A 22433-nucleotide genomic window follows, 5' to 3' on the forward strand; every position below is an offset into this window, starting at 1 on the left:
AATTTTCATCTACATTAATTTGTTATCTGTAAGGACTCCAATATTGTCAAATCTTATAAGGCACTTGGATTTTAGTCTTCTCCTGGCATCATATACCTACTTTCCTCTCCTATTCTGTTTAAGTGACCATACCACACGAGATTAGCTCTGCCCACATTTATCTCAATGCTAATAATATCAAGCTCCTTCCTAATCCATTTATTTTTAATATAATTCTGCCATTGATGCCACCTGTTTACTTCCATTATTTTTCTCAGCACTCTCACATCTGTGGTCTTAAGTGTTATCATATATTTTACCTCTAACTCAGCTCTCAAGATCCATAAGGAAAAACTAGTTTGAACAGTGTTGTAAACAACCAGTTCAATGTTTCAACTAATTTCTATCTTATTCTATATAAATTCAGATAACTCCCTACAATACCAGCTTTGTTATCTGTTTCCATATTTAATTTGGCATCTTCACTAAACCAACAAAAATAACAGCAATAAACTTTAATAAAAGCACAGAAATATTTTGCATTGAAATGAACAGTAAATGATCAGTGTCACCATGTATATTTAATTTCAGTACAAAATATCTGTGATTTTTGTTCTAGTTGATTACTATGGTTATAGTGTTATTTTCATTTTTGAATCATTATTGCCACAGGTACCTTTCAAGATTATCTTCACTAAATATTGTGAATTGATAACTGAAATGTTTGACTTTTTTTTTAATAGACAGCAGTTTTGAACATTCTGGCTTATTTTCATAGTATGTCTTTTTATGGCAGATTTTCAACTGATTTTATTATAGCATATATTCAATTTAGTTATGGCATCTCATGGACCTGCACTAGATTTATTTAAGGAATAACATCATACCAACACTTTATTTTATAAACCTGATTCCTCTACTACCTTGAATTTGACCTGCTGAATCACAACGTAAATAAGATCTCAGTTATATTCCCATGATTCCTTCCCTGTATGACTCAAAAGTGAAAATCTGATCGTAGTAATATTTATACTTATTTAGCCGGAACACAGTTTGTCTATCACTACATTCTTCTTCCACAATTTTTCCATATGTTGGCTGGTTGTTTGTTTAGTTGGTTTGGGTTTAATGGTAAGGACAACTATGATAATTCTGCATCAATGCATGTGTCAGCAGTACATAAGGTAATAAATTCACAAAAGAGGGTATAAAAATCAGTATATAAAAAAAAATAATAAAACATAAATAAAAAAACATGTTAAAGGGTTATATACACTAAGTTGAACTAATAGAATATATAATGTATAGAATTTATATAAGGCGATAAATATGAATGCTGTGTAAAAATTTAAAAACAGAAATAATACATGTTGAAATGGATAAAATCTGCCTGAGTGGCTAAAATAATGACAATGTTCATTGACAAAACAAAGGCAGATGATTATGATGATACCATACAACTCACACATACATGTTAGTCACCATTCAATAAGAAGGAGTGCATACGATGCTATGACCTAGGGGGAACAAAGCAAGAACAACTCAAACTTGAATAGACTAGAATGCCACAGTCTAGTCTAATCAGACTGTGGCATTCTAGTCTGATTTCAGGCTTGATTGGGTAGAGCTTGTTGTTGCATTCATTAAACCATGATGAGTGCCACTAACATAAATGTTTCTGTCTTACTTTGATATCTAAAGCTTCTAAGAGTGCTTTTGTTTGTTGGCAAACCAAAGGGCAATGTGGCAGTCTGACGTGCGTTGTATAGCTTCTCCTATTGTTGCCAAAAAATGGTCATGTGGAATGGTCTGGAAGGGATTTTATTTTAGTAATATATAGTAGAGACAGCTAAAGTAGTTCATTTGCTACAAAGTACAGACTTTTTATAGCTTAATCATAAACAGTGCCCAACCATAACTGGGTATTCACTCTGGCAGAAACTTAGACTTGGGACCATAATCAAGTTTTGATCTAGACAATTCATGGTACAATCAAAGCAAAGAATATTATAACACCACAAGAGGTGGAAGATAGGGTAAGAAGAATGTTTGTTACTTAAGAATACTTATCTTGCAATTGTTATATATATATATATATGAAAGGAAACTGAGTCTTTTTGTCAAATATCACGCTCAAGAACTTGGCTTCTGACGCAACCGGAATTAGTCTGTCCTAGTCTCAGTCCTAGGTTGGATGAATACCATATATGTGGCAAAAATCCACAAAATCTCCAAGTGTATGCTTTTTCCACATCAAAGAAAACTGACACTAGGTGCTTGCATTTCAGGAATGTCTCAAATGGATGCTTCAAGTCACACTAGATGATTGGTTGTTGAATGATATTAGCAAAGGACAAGACTTAAACCCTTTTCCACTCCAGAATCTTGGATTAGCATCTTGTAAAAGCAACTGGTCAATAGTTTAATAGTGATTTCGGATCCTTCTTCGTCTTAGGAAAAGCAGGAGCCGGTGACATGTTTGATCTCTCATTAGGGATGTTACCTACTCCAACAGGAGTTGTGGGGCATTTAATTTTTTTTATTTTTATTTTAAGGAACAGCATGCTGTATTCTTCTGTACAGCTCAAGGAGAACAGGATTTTTGGGCAAAGAGCTCTTTGAAGGGGGTGGGAGATAAAAAAACGACGCTGATATTTTAGCACAAATCTCCCCAAATGCAATGGCTGTTGGTAACTGTGCAGTCTTTATGTTCAAGGAGTGTACTGGATCCAGGTTTCCTTTTGCCTCTGACGATAGATGTGTCTTGTTCGGACTTGGGCACGTTTTTGAAAGCAATGAGGTTTATTGTTGTTGAGTATTGTGGAAGATACGCTTTCTTGGCTATTATGCAATCAGGGTTCCACTAGAGGTTAGGCAACATAGAAACCGATCAATGTTTTGAGAATTGCAGTTGTGACAGCTTGTATAATACACTTTCACATGCTTCTCTGCATTGCTGATACTGTCACAGAATCGAATTCTGCTAGGGAAGAGAAGGTGAACCAATCAGCTAGTTTGATTTTGTATCGTGATATGGTAGAAAAACTTATATGTTGGCAGTTCCATGTCTACTTTATTTAAGTTTTAATCAACAACACAAGAATAATTAAAAATTATTAATATTTATTTACTTATTTGCTGGTATTATACCCAGCATTGTCAGAGCACAAAAAATAGTACATGAACAATTTTAATTAATAGCGGTAACAGTTTAAAATTGTAAGGGACAACACAAGGAATTAAAGTTCTAATTGGCACCATCTATGGCTGGATAAAGAAAGAGTTAACAAGTATTAATTCATTTAAAAATTATTATCTCCCAGATTTTTGGTAAACTGATACAGCTCTACTTGAAGCTTGTGGAATGTTTTAAGGCTGCTGCTGATTGCAAAAACAGTCTCTTTGACTAACAATGATTTCTGTGTAGCACTTTTGATTTTCTCCACCCGATTCTGTGTGAAGGGATATCTAAGGTATGGTCTACTAGTCCTGATTAGCTAGAATTCACTTCACAATGGAAAGAATCTAATAATCTGCCCTTCCTAGATACACTAGTCTAATGCATTCCAAATAATTCATTATCTTTTTCTGTCTAAAGAAAATCTACACATACCGGAAGATATTTGCATGAAAAATTGCACCATCATGCAGATTAACAATATGGTATCCACAAAACACTAACTCACAAGGCTATCTGTTCCAATGATAATGCTCTTACCACTGAACTCACTCACCTTCATCATACTTTTTTTAGCCAAAGCCTATAATTCTCTCCTCCCTTGTCTAATTAGACACTATTCTATACGTTCAGGCCACAAATGAAAAAATATTTAGAGTGCTTAATAAATATCTTCTTGCAGTGTGGGGGAAATGGAGGTATTCATGCCATGGTCTGCAGGCATATCTTTGATCCTCTGTGGTGCACATTCCATTATTATTATTATTATTATTATTTTTTTTTTTTTTTTTTTTTTAATTAGTGGATTCTTGTGTAGTGAGATATTTTGGCATGTCCTCAGGAGTGATCCCATATCAAGAAAGCAAGCTATCTTGTTCAGAGATGTTCTAATTATGAGCAGGTGGGAGCGATATAAGTATTGAGGTCCCTTCTGATACTTTTACAGCTGCCTTCTCAGCATATGAGGATTTACGATTAGATGTTGCTACTTTCAAGCAATGACTGCTCTTGGGAGTGGAACACACTATTCCAGATGCCATACTAGCACTAGAGCAAGCCTTGTGCCCTGTCTACACACAACAGGAAAGAAGACAGTGCAACAATAATGGCCTTCCAGGACCACTCATCTTGCCAAAGTAGTGCAAGAACACCAGCATTCCCCCTTTTCATATGTCTATGGGTGGCACTGTGCAAAGACATCTCCTTGCAGACATCCATAAGGAGATGTGTTTTGCACTATGGGAGATACTAAGCCAAGTGATGAGAACTTATACCACCTTTACCAGGAGTTGCCCTGGTCCTGAAAGTACTTCAGACACAAACTTTGTTTGCTTACACTTGGATAAAGGATAAAATCCAATATATATATAAATGTGGACAATCATCAAATCCATGAATCACAGTGATGGTGTTCTGGAAGATAAGATAGTAATAAAGACTTGGAAGAAGTGAAGAATGTGGGAAGAAAAGCCTAGTACACAAATAAGGATGAAAAGGGTCAGCAGAGAGAGAGAGGTCCCCCTCCACCACACACACACATAGGTGACTCACATGAAGGGAATTTCTTGGTGAATAGACTTGCAAAAATCTAACCCGGAATACTCAGCAGTAAAATTCTGCTGTAATATTCACATTGTTTAATTTCTTTTTATAGATGGGTGGTATGAGAGATCCACTCCAGTCATTTGGGATTTTACCTCACCATCCCTTGTGCAGTACAGTCACTGTAAAACGTTTAATAAAGCGTCAGTGCTAAGAATTTCTGGAATGTTCACTCCAGCTGTCTTCCAACATTTCTAGTGTTTGATAGCTTTATCTACCTCAAATGCTGATGTATATATACTCCTGATTACATTCTTCTGGAATATTTTCTACCAATACTTATTTTATTTAACAATCTTTCAAAGTAATTAATGTAAACATCTAGAATATCTCATTCCTCCATTTTTTTAAGGTTTTTCAACAACCTCTACAAAATGTAGTGTAGTGGCACCAAAACAAAGCTGTTATCTATCTATTTGTTAATCAATATTTATTGTTTAATCATGAAAACATTTATCGACATATTATATGTTGGTTTTACCAGAAATCGGAATAAAAAAATCAAATAAAATGTTACTAATCATTAGGGAAACAATATGTGTGCATTGTACATTGATTCGAGAAAAAGTCTAAAAAGAACTTTGAAAATAAAGTTCTGTAAACACATTAAAAGCCAAACAACTTATACAACTGAGAAATCCCATCATCATCAAATTCCTGCCATGTACCCTCAAGGGGTGTACAGGATATGATAGTACTACATGAAAAAAATTACATAATTACTAATTTCCTATCTACAATTTTCCTCCAAATCAGTCTGTTACTTGTCAAGACTCCAACATTATCAGATCTTATATTTCTATCGTCTAAGGCACTTTATACAGTATCAATCCACCTATATCTTGGTCTTCCTCTGGGTCGTTTTCCTGCCAACCTGGCAGAGAACACTTGTTTTGCTAATCTTTCCTCGCCCATTCTGTTTAAGTGACCATACCACCTGAGATTAGCTCTGCTAATACATTCCTGGATGCTGACAATGTCAAGTTCTTTCCTAATATCCTCGTTATTAATATGATTTGCCATTGATGCCATCTGTTCACACCTCTAATCTTTACTGAGAAATCCATATAAGGGAAAAAAAAAAAAATTGTTTTGAATTGGAATTGGTTTTGCATCCCCTCACATTAGCAATTTAATGTTGCACCACTAAATCTCACTGAATTCTCTCACTATAACAAACTGCAGAAATGTCATGACTTTTAGTCCCATAGCAGCAATGCTGTGGTAAAAAAAAAAAAAAATTCACTATAACAACTATCACACAAACTATTTTTTCTGGTCCCTACAGTTTGCTATAGCAAGGATGTCAAAGTGTTCATACAGCACTTGTTAGCATTTTGGCTGAATGAATAACATCTCTGTTCTCAAATGTGCAGACTGTGGATTTGTATTCCACATTAGCACAAATGTTTGTGAAACCTTTATATGTTGTATAGGTTCTTCAGCATTCAGTGTAAGACCAATGCCCTGCTTACTAGAAGTGTCAAATGACTTGATAAAAGTATTATGTTTGGTCTCTAGAGAGGGTTTCATGGATTATCTAACCCATGAACGAATACTGCACTATAATTAATAACCTTTTCTGGGGAGGACTGTCTGAAAACATCTTATGGCAAGATTTTGTCACCAATATACAAGGTGATGGTTTCACATAAACAACAAAATGCAGTTACTACCTGATGACATCTACAAATATGCTATAATGAGATCTGAATGTACAGTCTGTAAGAATGGGGAGGACAATAACTGTTCACTTTTTTTCCGTCTGGAAACTTGATAATTTTATTTGTGAAACCACTATATCTGTAAATAATGACCATTTTATTTGATTTCAGCAAAATATAGAATTTATTTATTTTGCTTGCTTTTCTAATTGGTACCAATTTTAAGAAGTAGAAAAATAGGTAAATGTCCATTCATTGATAAATAATTTTACGAGTCCATGCTAAACTGAAAATTCAACATGAAATCATTAATAAATACACCCGTCTATATTGAAGTTTATACTTCATGTATAAATGATTTCACACAAATGCTGTTAATTGCACATTACGCTTACTATCTTACTAAATATATATGAGTGCAAGTGCTTTTATAAGTTAAACTTTTTTTTATATGAGAAATTAATAACGAAGCTGTAATGATATTCTTTAAGATAACATAATATGCAAACTGTACAAGAAAAATGGGTAAAAAAAAATAACACCTTTTTTTAAAAATTTTCTTACTAGCAATTTTTCTTTTGTTTAAAAAAAAAAAACTTCCGAGAAAAACACTAGAAAAATCAATGTATGGCTTCTGAGTATGTTCTTCCACAATGACATTTCTTTTTATCACAAAAGTCTTGTTACTTTTTTTTCACATTATACAAATGTCTATTTTGCCTCACCCCAAACAAGATGTTGTAACAATGGATCAAAAAATCTTTCAACTTCGTTGTTAATGTCAACTTTTTAAATCTTTGGAAAGTAGCTGTGAAATGGAATGGAGATTAGTCAATATGTAGAATAATCAGTTAAAATAAACAATCATTTATGCATACTAGGCACTAAATCTTAATTTCCATCATTTACAGAAAAATACAGAACATACAAAAAATACGTTTGAGCACAATTTAATCTTTTCCACATATGTTGATTCAAACATTTTGCATATAATGTTTCGGAGAACTCGGAAATGGACAATTAAATATATTGGATTTAGTTGTCTGTATCTTGTCCAACCCCCCCCCCCCAAAATTAATAATAAAATTCAATGTGGATTATCTTTTCTTTACTGCTTCAATTATCCCATCATACTTGTGATTGTTAATTATATATTACAAATGTAGATAATTAGTTGTGAATGGTTGTAATAATTTTATCATTATTTAATTTAGAATGGCCCAATAATCAACTGCACAGTAATTTGTTTCTAATAGTACAAATTGTTTAATGTAACAATGCAAATAATGAATTTAATCTAACTTAAAATCATGTCTTAAGTCATGTGGATGTATATTTTTATGTATCTCATACAGGCATATACTTCAGAAGTGATGAATGCAGGAAAACTATTATACTTCATATTTGATAGGCATTTAAAAAAAAAAAAAAAATTTTGGTCAGGAAAAGGAAGTGTGGAAAATTATACATGAAATAAAATTTAAATTTTATCTAACATCATGATACACGGAATTTTCTAAGAAAGACTTTAGTGATGAAAATTTGGTTGGAGATAGGATATTTTGATCATGCAAACTTCATACATTTACATGTGTAATAAAGATACATGTCAATGATAGCACTAACAACAGACAGCTAATAAATAGACTGCAGGGTTAAATCACTACATGCAAGTGGTAGTGATTAGAAACACTTAACAAAATGAGATGTGAAATATCGCATCGAATAACAGCAATGATGCAGAGAACCCTGACATGCAGAAATAGAGAGGTTATGATTCCATTGTATAAGGTCTTGATCAGGCTCATATGGATTATTATGCACAGATTTGGTCGCCGGGTTTTCATGGTGACGAGGATATGTTGGAAAGGGTAGGTACAGAGAAGATTCACAAAGGTAGTCAGTGGTCTTAAGAATGTGAAATATGAGGACAAATTGAAGGAATGTAAGTTGCAGAGCCTCGTAAATAAGAGGAAGATGTGGGGGGGGATATGATTGAGACATATAAACTGGTCAGGGTTTGTTATCACGTAGATATAGAAGAGATTTTTCATAGAATTGGAGAGGGAAGTAAAACAAGAGGCCATTGCTGGAAAACTGTATAAGGAGGGTGTGAGCAAAGGGATGCGAAGCAGGTTCTTTGCATGGAGGGTGGTTGGTGAGTGGAATGCATTGCCTGAGTGTGTTGTGGATGTGGATACACTGAATCAGTTTAAGATGAGGTTGGATCAGCATTGTATGCAATAGTGAGTACCTCCCACGATGAGTCTCTAACTCCATGGAGGTCGAGAGTTGATAATAATAATATCAAGCAGCAATATCATAATGTACCATAACAAACATCTGGGCATGGTGTTGGAGTTGATACATGTCTGAGAGGTGATACTTGTTGAAAGTTTTTTTTCACTTGATTATACTATAAATTAAAGATACCAATTATTCTTGCAAATGTAAGTTTGTGTGGTTTAGCAGTTCTGTGGAAAGTTTTTGGTATTGAGACCACATTATGATGTAAATAAAGAGTTTAATAAAAATATGCACAATTAAAACCCAACAAGTTTCATAAGTCATAAGACTTACATCATCAGGAGTACTGGCACAAAAATGTTTTATACAACAAAATGTAATTGATAAACCAGAATACAAATAGTAAAATTCATTTTTATTAAACTCTTTATTTACATAATAATGTGGTCTCAATACCAAAAACTTCCCACAAAATTATATTCAGCTTTAATCCTTTATCTGAGTGGAATCCCTATAAAGATCCCCAAATAAAGAAAATATTTTAATGCACAGTAGGAGGTCTCAGAAAGAGAGTTATTGATCAGTAGGGCATGGAGAGCAAGTTGCGTGCAGTGAGTATATTGGAGTTTTAAATGAACTTTATTTTTCTATATGTGTTCTTCATCATAAATATATAATATTACCTAGTACACTTTTCTTTAAAACATGCAATCAACATAACTGATTAAAAAAGTAGAACATATTGCCAGAAGTGGGTGAGTGCAATGCAGGAAAGAATTTAAAGTAAAATTTGATAAGAACTATGAAAGCTACAGTGAATCTATCTCATATGAGTCATGGAACTTCTACATATCCAATTAATAATAATTATTATCATTATTTATGCTGTCATAAAAAAAGAGACACCAGAGATACAAATACAATAAATGTTTATTCTTTTAATATACACATTTCTCATATACTTACAATAACATATTAAGTTACCTAAAACCAGCATGTAAGTGAATTGCTGTTTATCTAGATTTAATATGTGGAGATGACCAACAAATAAAAACTTAATAGTCTTTTGTTAATACAAGCATGCCATCACTTGATATTAAATCTTATTAACCATAACAGACTTAATTATAAATAAAAACATGCATCTACTTCAGAATAATGGTATTTCTGTTATCTGAGTTTATAATGCCAAATGGGGTCATTCTTAGCAGATGATGCATAAGAATGATGGCAGAGTTGTGAAAGATGCTACATATATCAGAGTTCAATTAATTTACCTGATGGAAAGATTATGAAATTTCAAATATAATCCAACAGTTTTACTGAAATTTTCCTCTACTATCAATTGTTTCATAGGATCTTTTAGCTTGCATAAAATGAGAATATAAATTGTGCAACATCATCATTTGTTGGGTATTAAATTCACTTCTAGCTTCCACAAAATTAAGAATTGTTTCAAAGCAGGCTTCAGCTGTTCCCCAACTTATTTTAGTCTTATCTTCCATTTCTTGTTCTTCACAATCATCTTGTTGGTATTCCATTGTTGGATTAGTATATGTCACCATTTCAATTAGATCCACATCAGCCAAGTTATGTGCAGTAAGGACATCATATTCTATTTGGTCATTAATTTGGTTCATGTCAGATCTCAAAGTGTCTCTCACTTCTGGAGCCCTTACACCCTTATCCAAAACGTTACTCAACTGAAAGCATTAGAATATTATAATATTTAATATCAAAGGCCTAAACGATTTAACTGCAATATTTTACATTAATTTTTAATGTTTTAACAACACAAATTGCAATATAATTTAACTGGCTTTTTTTTTTTTTTTTGAAGACAATGTTTTCCTAAAAAGTGAAAAGATGCAGATTGTAATTTGTTATAAACAGCAAACCAAAGCAGAATATATATATATATATATATATATATATATATATATATATTTTTATATAAGCATTTTCAGACAATAAACAGTGTTAGGATTAGGGACCATGAGATGGTGGCACTTGTCAGTTGCATCTCTTAATTGGATGTTTTGTATAATTAGTGATAGCCTGGGATCAGCTATTTCTTTAGCTACTAGTGGAGAACTAACTTCCCCCTCAGTCTCCAAAAGTTAGATAGGACCAAAACTTATATAGGAACAAAAGGCACTGGCTGATTTTATTTTTTTAATATAAATCAGATGATTGTGCCTCTGCACTCTGAACCAGAGTTTAATAATGGTACTGATCAGATATAACCTTTGTTCATATCACATGTACTAATCTAATATGTGTGTTTGGATGTTTTTTATTCACGTTGATGTTTTGTAGAATAAAACAGGCATCTGAAGCTAATAATTAACTAAATTTATTTTGCTAATTAACCCCCCCTCCCCCCCACACACGTGCCAATCTTTACATGGTTCTAAGCTCTATGCCTCTCAAACCCATAATATGGTTATGCTACATTGATGGTGTGTTCTCATTTGGTCACATGGAAAGGATTTATCAGAAACATTTTTAGCACACCTCAACAGAAAATACCTGAGGATCCATTTCACTTAAAAAGGAAAACCATAACTGTTTGTCTTTCCTTAATACTTTTTTTACCTAGCTACCAAAAGGGATCCTTATCCTTTTCAGTATGTGGGAAAACCTACTCACAATGGTAAGTACACCAACCACCATACCTCCCAGCACTATGGTGTTATTAAAACTTAGCACAGAGCTATCTGTTCAGACTACAACAGCCTCTCCACAAAAGTTATCACATTTGGGACATATTTTATTGGCTAAAATTAAGCCAATGACTCCCCATTAATAAAATCAACAGAGCTCTCTCATCCCATCCACTCAATCACCCCCCCCCCCCCCCCAAAAAAAATCCACAACTATCCCCTTTATCCAGGGTATCTCAGAAAAAAATTGTATGCATTCTTTACCAAGAACTAGCTATCTGTATCTAGTCATCTAAAGATCCTCTTAACCATCTGGACCATATTGGGGTCTACAATGTCCCTTGCTTCTGTATGCTTCAATATTTTGGACAAACAGGAAGGATTGTCAACACTACAATCATTACGGGATGGCAGGCCATACCGTGCCATACATATGAATCACTGGATCCAAGGAAAGAAAATCTCCCTCCTATACAGAAACAGATTCAAATCAGAGAAAGACTATTTCTGAAATCTCCCACAACATTCCCTAAACTTAAAGAATTTGACTGCATCACCCAGGCAAAAATCTAGGAGACTGTCATTTTGAAACCTTCAGTAAGTGCAAATCAACTCACCCAGAGAGTGTCAATTACGACTTAAGGAGCTTGCATGCATACATACTACACAGCGTGCCTGTGAAGCTGCCTTAGTGACCAAGGCAAAATATGGCTGAGTAATGTAATTAACTAAACAATTTAGTAACTATTAGCTTTAGATGTCAGTTTTAATGTAAAAAACATTAACATTAACTTCACATATACTATTTTTATTTCAAAGTGAAAATAAAACAAATATGAGAACAAGAGAAGGAAAAGTTACATGGGATGAAAAACTGAATGGAATTCCAATCGATCAACTGATAAAATCTATATTTTTCTTGGATATAAAATGAAAAACTTGAACTGATGTTTTTAGAAAAACATTAATAAATAAAAAAACTCGCACCACAATTTAATTTGATAAAAAATATCTTTACTGAGTATTCCAGAACACTCAGTAAAGGAATTCATTTAAAATTCTAGTCTTGTTTATTTCCCTTTTCTTTTATAAATTTCTACAATGAAAAAAACTTTTATTCACGCATACTCAGGGTTGCATATCATCTATTCCCACTGCCTTTCTGCATTTTCAATTCTGAGTATGGCATTTTGCTGCCTTAAGTAATAATATGAAATTTCCAATAATCTACATCTGGATTACTTCCCAGTTTGATGTCTTAGCTGTCTATAGTTATAATAACTATGGAAAGCTATATAAAAGAGCAAAATGATATGAGATTTATGGTAGGAGGAAATTTGAAGTTTGAAATATGATTTCAAACTTCAAATGTAGTCAGTATTTTTAATGTCAGTCAGTGTGTCAGTATTTTTAATGTGAATGTTAACTAATCAAGAAAAGATGACAGTGTATTTTGTTTTCTTGAAGTCCCTCTAAGCAAGAGAATGCTATTTTAGGATTTTCATTGTTTTGTTAGACATCCAAACAGAAACATATGGATTAGTTTTTATTATACATGAGCATGTATATATATCTTGGGAAGCAAGAGAAACTGAAACTTTGACAATGAACACAACTGTATCAACACTCTCTGAAGTAAATCAAACTCTTCTCACTTATGCTAGTTGGGTCAATCAGGCCATTCAGCTGACTGGCAAATCTCTGAACATCAACCTATATTTGGCTCCTTAAACCTAATAAACCTAGCCTAATAAGCTTTAACCTAGCAATGGCTTGACACTAACTGGAGAATTCTTCTTCTTTCACTACGCGTTATTCCCACTTCCTATGCAGGGTCCGCATGTTACTTAGATGTGACTTCTTGTTAGTACCACTCCCAACCGACCTGTCGCCTAGCCTGCCACTGGGGGGGGGGGGGTATTTTTTACTGTAGCAGCGTATGTTCACAGGGCCGGTTTGCCTGCTTGCAGGATGAAAAACGTCAGATAAACTGGCAGAAAAACTCTACTGCCCGCACCCAAGACCAGCTAACTTGGCCTATGGCTGAGGAAGATCCTCAAATTCCTCATGTCTTCGACGGGAATCGAACCTGGGACACCCCTTCCCCAGTCATATGGTTGCGAAGCACACTAGGCTAACCACGTGGACTTGACACTAACTGGAGAATAATTCTTTTAAATAATAGCAAACTTCTTTGAAGCATCTTTAAATATGAATGTCTGTTTAAAGAAAGTTCTGAAACCTTATTACCCCATCCTGATCTTACAATGACGTCTTTCTATTCTCAACATTTGGGAAATTTTAAGTTCCAACAACTGTGTAAAATACCTCCTCTAATTTTAAGTTCCTAATGTTATAATCAGAAAATAGTAATATACAAGTGGTTGCATGTATAAAGATAACCACTGTTAGCACATAACTATAAACAATTACATTTTCTACTGTTCCCTTAGTTTGATGCACTAATGATGTTGCTCAAATGAAAATTTGTTAATTAGTTATTAATTTTTCTTCAGTGACTGGATTTCTACTATGAATCAACCAAAGCAGTTAAGTCGAAGAAGCAAGCATAATTAAATCCATCTCTCATGTTATGTCACTCACATAATTAATTATTTCAGCCATTTTAGAAAAAACAGCACACTACAAAGACATACTGTGAATCACTGCAATGAGCTGTAATATTTTGAGAGAAATTTTAGAGTAATATGTAGAACGTTATCTAATCATACAATCAAAAAAATGACAGCAGTAAACATGTTCTTTAAAAATAGAAACACTGGAAAAGTGTATATGATAACCAATATAATAAAGGGATTTCTGACAAATACTTCCTTTAATAAGAAAAAAAAAGTGCTAAACTTTATTTACTCCTTACCTAATTTTAATGAAATCATCAGAGTTGTGTAAATTATACACAATAGACAAGTACTATAGCAAACACCACTATGAAATAATATTATTATTATTTGTCACCTCCAGGGAGTCCAAAGACTCATCGAGGGAGGGCATCTACTCTACAACTCTGCTTCCCCCACTCGCAATCCACCAACTGACCGTAACTACACCAACAGCATCTATCGCCAACCACCACCACCACTAGTATTTCCACAGACAATCACAAACATCCACGCCCACGGTGGGATTCGAACCCGCAGCCTCTTCACTGGAGAGCGGACACACTAACCACTCGGCTAACCTGGCTAGCTGAGTGGTTAGTGTGCTATAACAAACTACAGAAAAGTCACAGCTTGAGTCCCAGAGAATATATGCTATTTTGACTATTACAAAGAGTAAAAGCTGAAAAAGTTCAACATAGTGAACTGAATTTCCTAAAAAATGACACATCAAGAGACAAAGGAAATGACTGAAAAAACTTGTAGTAATAAAGCAAAAGAAAATCATGGAAAACAGAACAGATTGGCAGGAACCACACACAAATGATAACATGACAATAATAGGAGACATAAGAAAGGTCTAGATGAAGGAATACAAATCTAGAATTCATATTTAAATTTCAAAAGATTACATTAATTACAAGACTGTGTTCAAACCAATTTTAACTTATGGATCTGAGAGCTGGGTCAGAAGTAAAACACTTGACCAAAGACTAGAGACCGCAGATATGAGAGTCCTGAGAAAGATTAGAGGTGTGAACAGATGGCATCAATGGCAATATCATATTAAAAATGAGGATATTAGGAAAGAACTTGACATTGTCAGCATCCAGGAATGCGTTAGCAGAGCTAATCTCAGATGGTATGGTCACTTAAATAGAATGGGAGAGGAAAGATTAGCAAAACAAGTGTTCTCTGCCAGGTTGGCAGGAAAACAACCCAGAGGAAGACCAAGATATAGGTGGATTGATACGGTACAAAGTGCCTTAGACGATAGAAATATAAGATCTGATAATGTTGGAGTCTTGACAAGTAACAGACTGATTTGGAGGAAAATTGTAGATAGGAAGTTAGTAATGATGTAATTTTTTCATGTAGTACTGTCATATCCTGTACACCCCTTGAGGGTACATGACAGGAATTTGATGATGATGATGAAGATTACATTAGCTTAGACCAGGGGTCGGCAACCTGCAGCTCCGGAGTTGCATGCGGCTCTTTGAATGCATGAATGCAGCTCTTTTCGTTAATAAACGATCTATCTAAACATAGAAGTAAAAAGAAATATTTTGTAGGTCAAATGACCCCTAACCATATGTCAATACTCAAAAAACGTCAGTTTACATTGGGTGCGATCAGCCAGGCAGAGCGCTACTTTGTAACGAAAATTAATCGCTACAGTAGCACTACGATCGAGCAGTTGGCTCGGACACATTTATGACGTCACGCTAGGCTAGCATGTAGCGCTTGCCTGTCTGAATGTGCCCACTGTCTTCGCATATAGTGCAGGTGTGATATGTAAATCTGCTCAATTTGTTAAAATAAGTAAAGGTTTTGTAGTGGACGTTGCCGTGCTTTTATTAACTGGTGATTGTATTAGGTAACATGAATATTGTAACATTCAATTAAATATTAACAGAATAAAAATATTTTTATAGTATTTAAAATGTCAGCAAAGAAGAGAAAGATAGAACAAGAAAATCTGGAGTTTAAAAGTGAATGGACCGAAACCTACGCATTTGTAGCAAATACAGCAGGATTTCCAATGTGTTTAATATGCCATGAAAAGCTTTCAAATAATAAGGTGACCAATCGTCTTCCTTTAGGGAGGACAGTCCTTCTTTTGTAGGTTCTGTCCTTTCTCGAAAAGTGTCCTCCTACCTGTCCTTTTCGATATTTTAAAACTAATCTGTTAACCTCTGTATTCAGAGATGCCGCGCCGAACTGTTACGCGTCATGTGACGGTACAGTTCGGAAAGATGCGATTATGAAACGCATGCGCAGGGCATAGGAGAACTTCACGTGTCTCACACCATTGCGCACTTCACTTTGTTTACTTTATCTCTATATTATACTTCGTGTTTATTTCTAACGGAAATACGAAATTATTTCTTTCTCAGTGAATATTATACTCAGGTAAGTACAATTCACGTTTTATTAATTCATTAATTCAATTTGATACAACCCTGTTTTCAACACAAGTGTAAAATAATTTAAATATAGATTTAGTAAAGTTTTATCGCTTTTGTTATTAAAGTTTTAGTTTTAATTATTAATTTTATTTATTCATAATGTGCTTGCATCGTTCGTGTGGCTCTATATTTTATTTTTAATTTCATTTAAGGGATGGAAAAATCAAGAAAGAGGAAATGCCATTTCAACGATCAATTGAAAAAGGAATTTCCACTCCTCATATCAAAGAGAGACAACATTGTTTTCTGCAATATTTGCAGAGGAGAATTTTGTATTGCAGTTGGAGGCAGAGCAGCTATAACGAAACACTTGAACACCAACAAACATAAGCAATCATTAGATGCATCAGCTTCCAGTAGTAAAGTAACCTATTTTTTTTAAAACTTCTAATTATTCTGAAGATGAAAAACAGTTAGCTGTAATGGAGGGAACATTTGCATTTCATACCATAATTCACAATCAAAGTTTTCGCAATGCTAAATTTTCATGTGCCAGGACAAAATGTGAGGCTATTATTAAATCAGTATTTAAAAATTACTGTGATAAAATACTTGAAAAATGCAGCATTTGTAACGGTTTTATCTGATGCATCAAATCATAATGAAACCAAATTGTATCCAATACTAGCAAGGTATTATAATGTTACCAAGGACATTCAAGTAAAAATTTTAAATTTAGAATCCATTGAGGGCGAAACTGCTGAAATTTTGTCAAACCACCTATGCAGAGTAATAAATGAAAACAATTTGAAATCTAAAGTTGTTGCACTAACAGCTGATAATACAAACACAAATTTTGGTGGGCAAAGACGCAAAGGAGTGAATAATGTCTATGTAAAATTACAAGATTTACTCCAAAAGAAAATACTAGGAATAGGTTGTAATGCACATATTTTGTCAAATGCAATCAACACAGCGTCATGTGCCATGCCAATTGATGTAGAAATAATAATAACGACAATTTATTTGTATTTTAGTCGTTTTATTGTTCGTGTGGCTACTTTAAAACAATTTTGTGAAGACGCAAATGTTGAATACAAAAAACTTTTAGGATATTCAAAAGTTAGATGGCTTGCTCTAACACCTGCTATAGAGTGTGTTTTACAATTATTTGAGCCTCTCCGTTCATATTTTTTAAGTTTAGACAAATGTCCAAAAATTCTGGAATCTTTTTTCAATTATGAATTATCAGAGATATTAATGTATTTTGTACATAATCAGGCATCTATTTTCCACAAAACGATTCAAAAGATTGAAGGTGAACATATTTCAGCTACAGAAGTTAGTTTTATTTTGAATGATTTTGTCCTTCAATATAAATCACGATTTGAAGAAAAATTTATTCATTTAATAATAAAAAGAAAATTGTCAAACTTAGAGGAATCAAATCCGGGCATAACGGAAAAGTTTACCAAAGAAGTGCAGAATTTTTACCAAACATGTTTCCAATATGTCGAAGAATGGTCTGAAACAAATATCACAGGAAATAACAGTTTTCAATGGTGTTTTTTGACTTCATCGCAAGTAAATTGGACAGATATTGAAAATTGTGTTGAGTTTTTATCGAAAGAAATGCCTGATATTAAAATCAATGACAATTGTCTGTTTGAAGAAATTAGAAGACCGAATGTATATTTAAATTCTGATAAATTAGAACAATGGGAAAACCAACATGTTGAAATTGATAAAAGATGGGTGGAAATATTTAACCATTTCAAAAATGAATACATTCCATATGAAAATTTAGTTATTCTTATTGAATTTACGTTGTGCTGCCCTGGAACTAATGCAGCAGTTGAAAGAGTTTTTTCAATTGGTAATGATTTTTGGACAAGTGAGAAATCAAGATTGAATGTTGATACTCTAGCTGCAGCACTTACCGTAAAATTCAATATGAAGGATATTTCTTGCTCCGAAATTTCCAATATATTGTTAGAAAATAATATATTGACAAAAAATATTCATTCAATGGAAAAATACTCGTTTAATTAAATAATTAAAAGGGATGTAAGCATAATTAGTGTATTTTTGTTTAAATTAATAAAATGTTTCATTTATTTACGTTGTACTTTTTTCTTAAATTTTTTCGTCCTCCTTTTCATTGTAAAAAAATTGGTCACGTTACAAATAATAAAAAATCAAATATACAAAGACATTTTTTAAATAAACACGGTACATTTGTCCATGGGGAGATGAAAGAAAAAAGGCAGTAGAAGAGTTGCAACGCAAAGTAAATCTAACTAAATGTTCACTTTCCAAATGGATAAAAGAATCAAGAAATACACTATTGCTAGTCTTGTGGCTGTTCAAGAAGTTGTTAAACAAAGAAAACCTTTAAAGGATGGCGAATATGTGAAAGAATGTTTTATTAAAATGTCCGAATATCTTTTCTGCGATTTTAAAAACAAAGCGGAAATAATTACAAAAATAAAAGACAGGCCATTATCTGCTAAGATTGTAAGGGACAGAACTATATGAATGGCAGAAGATATAACAAATCAGCAGGTTACAGATCTAAATTCAACACCAGGATTCTCCATTGCCTGTGACGAATCATGTGATGTGGATGACATTGCACAGATTCTACTTATTTGTAGATACATAAACTCTCAAGGACCTCAGGAAGAATTACTCGATATACTGCCACTTACAGGACAAACTCATGGAGAAGAATCTGCTGTTACCACTTGTTTGAAAAGTAAAGGTATTAATATTAACAAAATAATATCTATTTCGACCGATGGGCTACTGAGCATGAAAGGTACAAAAAAGGTTTTGTTTCTTTATTTAAAAAACAAATTTTGCATGACGTGTTTTCCTTTCACTGCATAATCCATCAAGAGATACTTTGTGCACAAACTTTTCCAAAAGAGATGGCGATGGATTTGGTCGTAGAAATTGTTAACAAAATAATGGCAATACCACTTCATCGGAAATTTTGTGAACTTCTTAAAGAAATCAATTGCGAATCTTCCGATCTTCTTTTGCATAACAGAATAAGATGGCTTTCCAGAGGTGTGGTGTTGATGCAATTTGCCACCTGCCTTGGAAAGGTTAAGCTGTTTCTAAGACAAAAGGACCTTGAATATGCCTTGAATTCTACTTTATGGTGGATATGACTTCCCATTTAAACACACTAAATAAGAAACTACAGGGCAAGGGAAATACAGCAGTTTTGCATTTAGAAGAAGTGATTTCGTTTGAACAAAAATTATATTTGTTTGTGACAGACTTAGAGAAAGGCACACTATTACATTTTCCTACGTGGAAGAAATATCAACAAGAACAAGCTGATAATTCCATAAATTTAACCTTTTTCAAAGAAATTGTGGTAAATATGTGATCTGAATTTAATGGGAGATTTGAGGAGTTTAGAAAGCACAAAGCAATGTGATTTTTATTGCGACCACCTGAAATTAATCCTGCCGAATTAAATTTTTTACCTTTTGCTAGAATTGATGAGGCTGCATTTTGAGTTAGAGATCCTGAAAACCAAGGATTTGTGGAATTCAAAATTTAGAAATCTTAAAGCTGACCTGGAGGAGTTGGAAAGACAAAAATCTACCCTTGCAATACAACGCAAATGGTCTGAAACAGAAGATCTTAAAAAGCAAGATCAGATTGTATTTGACACGTGGAATTGTTTACTGGACACTTACATTCAGTTAAAAACATATGCATTTGGACTTCTATCGATTTTTGGATCAACATATTTGTGTGAGCAAATATTTTCTAATATGAATTTTAATAAAAGTAAGTTGAGAAATCAACTAAACAACGTGAGTCTTTCGGCATGTTTGAAAAAAAAATTACGCTGTATTTGCTGCATATTGATATGCAGTGAATACGCCGCATATAAAACATCAAGATATCGGATAATGATCTTCTAGACAGCATAGATGTCATCTCTCTCTTTACAAACGTTCCTGTAGTAGAGGTCATTGACATCTTAAGTACCTTGTTCCCACAAGATATAACCTCATTGTTTGCTCACTGCCTAAACTCCAACTACTTTTCTTGGAAAAATAAGATCTATCAATAATTAACAGGCTTGGCAATGGGAAGCCCACTCTCACCTTCATGTGCTGACCTCTTTATGGAAGACTTAGAAAACAAAATCTTATCGCAAATTTTTCCTAAATCTAAAATTTGGTTTAGATATGTGGACGATATCTTCATCGTATGGAACAATAACAAAGATGACATATATGATTTTCTCAAAAAGATCATCAATGCCTTCCATCATTCTATTAAATTCACTCTGGAACTTGAAAGAGAAAAACAACTACCGTTTTTAGAAATCTTAATCAAAAAACAAATTGATGGCAGTATAAATCTATCGGTGTACAGAAAACCAACCAATACAGGTCGCTACCTACATTTCAACTCCTCCCACCACATCTCACATAAACTCAGCATTGTACACATGTTAAAGAAAAGAGCGATTCGCATCACAACGGACAACAAGACCCTTCAAGATGAGTTAAAATTTATTTCCAACAATTTGTACTTGAACGGATATCCAAGAGGACTAGTCAATAAAATCCTTTTCTCTGAACCACCACAAAGAGAACAAGAAGATATTCAATATATAAAAACGATTGCAATTCCGTTTGTAAGCGGCATCTCCAACAAGCTCGCCAATCTCCTCAAACAACATAAAATAAGAGTAACATTCAAAATAATAGAATCTATTAGCAAACTACTAAGATCTCCAAAAGACAACCATCCTTAATACAAATATGCTGGAGTTTATAATATTCCATGCTCATGTGGCTCTAGTTACATTGGACAGACTTCGAGAAGCCTTGAAATCAGGCAAAAGGAGCACATTGGCTATGTCAAAAACAACAGACAGGACATTTCTGGCCTATCGTCTCATTTCTCTACAACTAACCATGTCATCGAGTGGGACAAAAGCTGTTCCCCTTACATAGAGGAAGATTACCATTCAAGAATTTTCAAAGAAGCAGCCACAGTCGCCCGTTCTACTGTCAACCTTAACAGAAATCAAGGCCTAATACTCCCAGAGATATGGAAAACCCTAATCAGAACCTTAAAAACGGAAGAAATGAACTTTAATACAAACTACAGAAAGTTCCTCAGCAACAGCTAGCTGATCTTGTACACGCGATACGTGTTTCACTCATGTTCGATACTATTTTATTTGTAATTATTCTAGTCAGTTTTTTACAGTTATTCTTGTCAGTTTGCAGTTACGCATAATTGTGAGATTGTTTAAACCTCTATGTAAACTCTGAAGATGCCAACAGATAAGAGTGGCGAAACTAGTTGGTTCAGTTAATAAAATTGATCAGCACTTGATCGGTAAACCAAAAAATATTATTATTTACTAATTTATGATTAAGAAAATGCTTTTGTAAGGAGAAGGAAATATTTGTTTTATTATTTAATATTTTAAAATATCATATAATTTCACGTGACATGGCACCCCCTGTGTTTTACAAGTATGATGATGACATGTTACTGCAAAAAAAAAAAAAAAAAAAAAAAAAAAAAAAAAAAAAAAACACGCGGCTCCCTAATTTTTTTATCACGTTCATTGCCAAGCTGAAAATTGGAATTTTGTGTGGTGGCCAAATTTTTTTTATTTAGTTTTTATTGTGCTCAAAATAAATTAAATATATTATTTATATGCTTTTATTATTATGTATATAGGATTTATGTACTCTAAATATCTATTACGTGCCGTTTCGCTGTGGCCACTATACTATTCCGCTTAGAAACTTGATAGCGACGTCCATGTGATAACGTGTGATCGGCCGACCGGCGAGAACTGACATCATGCGATATCGCGTGATTGGTAATGAACTTGTGAACAGATATAATTTTAAAAATGGCTCTTCACTCCAAAAAGGTTGCCGACCCCTGGCTTAGACTAATGTCACTTACCTGAAATCTTCATAATGAACTACTGTAGATATGTGCAGACTAAAAATTCAGGTACTATTAACATAAAAAATTTAGGTCATTAACTCAAGAAAAAC

General features: G+C 33.6%; 2 protein-coding genes across 3 annotated transcripts in view; both read right to left on the bottom strand.

The window, feature by feature from the left end:
• Window positions 1-22433, bottom strand: part of Set2 (SET domain containing 2) — a 552532-nt gene that overhangs the window by 250344 nt on the left and 279755 nt on the right. The gene's annotated exons all lie outside the window — the stretch shown is intronic.
• LOC150109702 (uncharacterized) overlaps window positions 9990-22433 on the bottom strand; it is a 31454-nt gene continuing 19010 nt past the window's right edge. The window contains exon 2 of the mRNA XM_090414209.1: window positions 9990-10373. Within this exon, the coding sequence (XP_090270335.1) occupies window positions 9990-10373 (384 nt within the window). The remainder of the gene's footprint in view (window positions 10374-22433) is intronic.

This window comes from Typopeltis vanoorti, chromosome 2 (genome assembly GCF_054136105.1).
Source record: "Typopeltis vanoorti isolate ZY-2024b chromosome 2, IOZ_Tvanoo_1.0, whole genome shotgun sequence".
In the NCBI taxonomy this organism is placed as follows: domain Eukaryota; kingdom Metazoa; phylum Arthropoda; class Arachnida; order Uropygi; family Thelyphonidae; genus Typopeltis; species Typopeltis vanoorti.